The sequence below is a fragment of the Neophocaena asiaeorientalis genome, unplaced genomic scaffold, assembly GCF_003031525.2.
Source record: "Neophocaena asiaeorientalis asiaeorientalis breed wild unplaced genomic scaffold, Neophocaena_asiaeorientalis_V1.1 scaffold433, whole genome shotgun sequence".
NCBI lineage: Eukaryota > Metazoa > Chordata > Mammalia > Artiodactyla > Phocoenidae > Neophocaena > Neophocaena asiaeorientalis.
In genome coordinates, this window is record NW_020175040.1 from 2,345,035 (window position 1) to 2,350,131 (window position 5,097).

At 63.1% G+C, this 5,097-nt stretch overlaps 1 protein-coding gene across 9 annotated transcripts in view; it reads right to left on the reverse strand.

Moving 5' to 3' along the window:
* Positions 1 to 127: 127 nt before the first annotated feature.
* The window catches only part of ABTB1 (ankyrin repeat and BTB domain containing 1), a 6,066-nt gene continuing 1,096 nt past the window's right edge, over positions 128 to 5,097 (reverse strand). The window contains exons 2-12 of one of the 9 annotated variants that reach the window (XM_024763415.1): positions 4,986 to 5,041; positions 3,975 to 4,119; positions 3,688 to 3,847; positions 3,544 to 3,589; positions 3,186 to 3,404; positions 2,974 to 3,092; positions 2,611 to 2,706; positions 2,342 to 2,509; positions 1,388 to 1,588; positions 1,099 to 1,322; positions 128 to 467 (exon numbers count right to left, since the gene is read on the reverse strand). In XM_024763415.1, the coding sequence (XP_024619183.1) occupies positions 1,116 to 1,322; positions 1,388 to 1,588; positions 2,342 to 2,509; positions 2,611 to 2,706; positions 2,974 to 3,092; positions 3,186 to 3,404; positions 3,544 to 3,589; positions 3,688 to 3,847; positions 3,975 to 4,119; positions 4,986 to 5,041 (1,417 nt within the window). In that variant the 3' untranslated portion in view covers positions 128 to 467; positions 1,099 to 1,115. Of the gene's footprint in view, positions 1,323 to 1,387; positions 1,589 to 2,341; positions 2,510 to 2,610; positions 2,707 to 2,973; positions 3,093 to 3,185; positions 3,405 to 3,543; positions 3,590 to 3,687; positions 3,848 to 3,974; positions 4,537 to 4,985; positions 5,044 to 5,097 lie in introns of those variants that run through there. The other 8 variants (XM_024763417.1, XM_024763421.1, XM_024763423.1 and 5 more) reach the window with 8 other exon arrangements.

Here is a 5,097-nt window from a genome sequence, read left to right on the forward strand (position 1 = left end):
GGAAGATTAATAAAGGATGGGTTAAAAAAAGATATCTATCTTTGGGTAAGGGCCAGGACTAGGGCGAGGCAAGTGAGGCACTCCCCTCAGGCACACAAGGGTGCACCAAAAATCGGAGTCATTAAAAATAAGCAAGCAATATTTTAATGTAATACTTTACTTTTAAATCAAAATTAATGATAAACTAAATACTGACATTTCAAAACAGGATTCCTGGTTGTCTGTCTTTTGCTCCAGTCCCCCAGGACTCGGCAGAGCACGGTCGGTCGGCTTGTGGCCCCTGCCCCGCCCTTACACTCCGCTTTCTGTACAAGCCATTTTTCTCTTCTGTTGTTTTTGCTTACTCTGTTAACAGTTGATCTGTTTTTCCCCATGGGATCTTGTGATGGAATAGAATGCATATATTTCCCAGTAAAATGTTTGGAAATTCTTGATTCAACAGTGTTCACTTCAAAGCAGGCCCTGGGCTGAGGGAAAAACAGTGGCTTCCATCCTCAGCACCCCCTGGACCGATACGCACCACAGCCAGTGGCTGAGGCAGGTGGAGGCAGCCAGGCTGGGTCCGCTTAGCTGGGGCCCTGCGCCCCAAGATGCAGGCTGGGCTGAGGCCCCACGGGGAGCCGTATGAGCAGCAGCTGCTCAGTAAGCGAGCTCAGAAGCCCCGCCTTAGCTCACCTGAGGGCAAACACCTCTGGCCCCGCGAAACCTCCCAGGGCCAAGGGGAAACCCTGTCCCCAAGGGGAGTCTGGTCATCAGAGGGGCTGCCTACTCAGACCCACAGATGCGGGGCCCTGACCCAAGCTCCCCCGACCCTGTCCCTGGTACACAGGCTCCCACAGTGAATTCAAGCTTTATTGTCCACCTCCGCCCAGGAAAACATGCCAGGAGGGGCCAGGAGCAGGTGGGACAGGGGACGGAGGCCCTAAGAAACGGCCTGCCAGGTTTCCCTGAGTGGTGCCCAGCCCCAGGGCCTTGGGGCTGGTTTGTGCTGCGGGAGAGGCCTCATCCCAAGTACCCCTCCCCGGGGTCCCCAGGCACAAAGAGGAGGGGAGCCCCGCCAAGCGCCTGCCGGCGCGGTGATGCCCCAAGCTCACAGACCTCGCGGCGCGCAGCCCTCAGCAGTCCAGGCCGATGGACGCCAGCAGGTCCTCCAGCGCCCGCAGCTGCCGCTCTGCCTGCTCCATGGCGCTGCACGTCTGCGCGGCGCTGCCCAAGTGGAAGCGGATGTCGTCCACCAGCGGGATGGAGTCCGTCTCCTGCCGGGCCGTCACGGCCGCGGCCTCCTCCTTCACCGCCTCCACGAAGTCCTCCTGCTCCAGCAGCTGCGGACAGGCCGGCTCAGGGCACGCCCGCCGCCCACCCTCAGCCACCCCGGGCCCACGCTCACCTTCTCGATGACCTTGGCCATGTACTTCGTGCACTGGTCCTCCAGGCGCGCCAGGCCAAACAGCTTGGCCACGCGCCACACGCCCACCACGCTGTCCTCGTCCAGCAGCTGGGCCAGGCCACGGCCACACAGCTGCTTCAGGCCTGGCAACAGGTACATGTCAGCCACACTCAGCACGTCGTAGGCCAACTCGGGAGGCAGCTGCGAAAAGAACGGAGGTGAGGAAGGGCACCCGAGACTTAAGAAATGGGGTCCACGGGCCGAGCCAGGGGCTCACGTTGCAGGCCAGCTCTGTCCCGAGCCCCGCAGCCAGAGCCCGTGTTCCCCACCTGCCGTGGCAGGCACGGCCTCCAGAGGACGAGGGAAGCTGGGTGCAACTTTCACCCAGTCCAGGTGGGGGCACCTGCTTGGCCGTCACCCCGTTCTCTGGGAGCAGCTGTGACAGGGACCCTATAGCCCACTGACCCCTCCTGGGAGGAAGTGTGCTAACCCTGCCCTGGGCACTCACCACAGAGAAACAAGAAACAAACCCCCTTCCTCAGTCACCATATTACTACAGTGACCAGCGCGCACGCAAGCAGCGCACACCTGCCGCCTCCTCACTTGGGGCAGCTGCCTCGGGGCAGCCAAAGGGCCCTGTGGTGACCCTAACGCATCCCCACTGTTGCAGGAATTCAGGGTGACTGTCCCCGCCCACCCCCTGGCTGTAAAACTTGGGGACCTCAGATGGCTACACTGTGTCTCCAAGTGCCAGATGCTCATACCATGAGTCTGTCACTTATTCCTGCCCTGGAACCAGGACCCCTCCACCTGATAGAGAAGTTCACACAGGACCCACACTCCAGCCTCATGGAGAACAGGCCTCTCAGAGCCAGTCCAGACCTGGGCGCTTCCTCTAAGCCCTGCGGTGACATGGCCTGTGTAGCTCCCCCAACCCCTGCCCAGCACGCACACCTCGGTGTGGTCACTGTAGATGTAGTACAGCACGTGGGTGAAGACGGCAGGCGAGATGTCGTGCAGGGTGATGGCCAGGAGGCCGCCTGACGCCTCCAGCTCCTCGTTCTCTCGGAAGTGGTCATCCAGCAGGGCCCGGAAGTAATCGCTGCGGCCACAGAAGAAGGCCTGTGGGAGGCTGGGCTCAGGGTGGGCCAAGACTTGTGCCTGGAGGAGCTGGCCCAGGGCTTAAGGTAGGGGTGGGGGTCCGGAGAGAAAAAACTTAGTACCTTGTGACAGAGGAAGCTGTAACCGTCCACTCGGAAGCAGACATCAGGACAGCTGCTGAAGCCGTCGCAAGGGAAGGGCAGCTCGCCAAGATCACCCTGGTGGGGGACAGCCGAGCAGGTGCCATCAGAGCAGGCAGGAGATGGGAGAGCAGCCGGCCCCGGCCAAGAGCCCGTTCTAGCTCATCCTGGCTCATCCTGGAGAACGACTGCTGCCCCGTGTGTTGACTTAGATACAAGACAACTAAAGCAAGCAGGCCAGCTCAGAAAAGGGAAGCAACTGGGCTCTAGGTTTAAACCGCATCCCCATCCCCATCCCCAGGCACGCCCCCTACCCACAAGCCCAGCCCAGGCAGGTGCGCTTACCCGGAGCTCGGGGGGCAGGGCACAGTCAGCCAGCAGGGCCAGGTCCTCCCGCAACCGGGGGTCTGCCTGGGGGCGCTCAATGGTCAGCACTTTCACACACGGGCCTGGCTTGGAAGCCACTGTGGAGGGGAGAACGCAGCTTCAGGGAGCCGGGCGGCCCGCCAGCTGCTGCCTGAGGCCCCGGGCCCCAAGGCCTGGACACACACACTCACACTTGGCCTCCAGGTCGCCGAGCAGGTCCCACAGCTGGCACTGCTTGGCCAGACGCTCACAGTCGCCGACATGCTCCACACCGATGTCCAGGCAGCCTGGGTATGGGTGCAGGGCTGGGGGGAGGCTCAGAGCCCGAGGGGGCCCTCGGCTGCCCCGCGGCCGTGCCTCGGCCCACCACCCGAGTTCTACAGGACCCGGGACAGACGAGAAGGGCTCCTCTGTGGGTGGGAAAAGCCAGCCCAGGAGGCAGCTGGAACCACCCTGCACCCCAGGGGATGAGCCCCAGGAGAGAAAAAGTGGCGCCAAAGCCACGTCTGGGTGTGCTGCAGCCCCTCCCTGCCCAGACCCAGGGCTCACCTGTGTACAGGTACTGCAGAAGAGCCCCAAAGGCCACGGGGTTGATCTGTAGGCAGAGACCGCAGGGAGACAAGGTCAGCGACAGCCGCTCAACACAAATTCCCTGCTCACCCTCTGCCCTCCCTATCCCCGGGAGGGACGCACCAGAGGGTGCCTGAGGACCACGACACTCTTGCCCTTCCATTTGGTGTCGAGCATGTGTGCAAAGTAGGTGCTGCGAGCACCCAGGATGCAGCGATGTGCCCGGAAGGACTTGCCGTGCACTAAGAAGGCCACGTCGCTGTGGATGCCCTGCTCCAGGAGGCTGGGGGCAGAGGAGGGGGTGCTGAGCAGTGCCGCCCCCCAAGTCTCCGCACTGCCCCCCCTCAGCCCCACACCGGCCGCGCCCACCGCGGAGCCCCTGTGCAGGGCTGTCTCACGCTCAGTCTCACCGCAGCAGGCAGCTGTAGTAGTAGTCCCGCCGCCGGTAGGAGGCCGTCACCTGCTTGTAGTCACGCAGGGCCCGGCGGATGGCCTCACTCTGGGCCCCATAGAGACAGCGCTCCCCATCGAAGGTGTTGGCCTCGCAGCGGGCTCCTGGGGACGGCAGGGCTGCCCAGTCTGCAGGGCCATGGGGCTGCCCGCCACAGCTGGGGAGGGGCCTGGGGGAGAGGCGCGTCTCCCCCTCCCCCCTACGGGGCCCGAGTCGCCCTGGGCCTGCTCGTGCCCCAGCATCCTCCCCACCGGGGCCCAGGCACACACCACACGCCACACAAAACAGACGGCTTGGAGGCCGGCCCTAATCTGTGCACTGGCGGTCTGGCGACACACCCTAGGCAGAAGAGTCCCCGTCCTCACCTAACTGAGGTTCCTGGGGCAGAAAGACATACACAGGTTAGCAAATGACGTCAGGTGCTCTGAAAAAAAGCTAAGCAAGACGAAGGGTGACAGTGGTGGCAGCTGTCACAGGAGAGGCTGTGGAAGGTCACTGTGGCAGAGACAAGGTGCAGAGACCTGAAATGAGTGAGAGCCATGCCAAGACCTGTGAAAGGCCTGCTGAGCAAAGGGAACAACAAGTGCAAAGGCCCTGAGGGGCACGTGGGGAGGCAGCAGAGGGCTGGCCGGGGCGGGAGGGGGAGCAACGCCCGTCACAGAGCAGCTCAGGGCAGGCCAGGTTCTCTAGCTCATGGGAAACACAGTGGGGAAGCCACTCAGGCCAGGAAGCGGGTCACACTGGCCGTGGGGCATGCCCACTGTGGCAAGGACAACAACACACGGTAGAGGACAGGGAGGGGCAGCCGCAGGGAGACGCTGACCCGGGGCTGCGGAGCTGAGAGGAGAACTGGCTCTGAGGGCAGAGCTAAGGGCACTTGCTGACGGGGTGCGGGACTGAGAGGGGATGCCAGGGCCCCTGGGCACAGCCCGCGTCCACCGCCCCACCCAGCCCTGCCCTGCGCACTCACCATTGGCTAGCAAGTAGAGCACCAGCTCTTCGTGTCCACAGAGGCAGGCATAGTACCTGAGAGGGAGATGGGCGGGGCAGGGGCGCTGTCAGGCCCCCAGGCCCCGCCCACC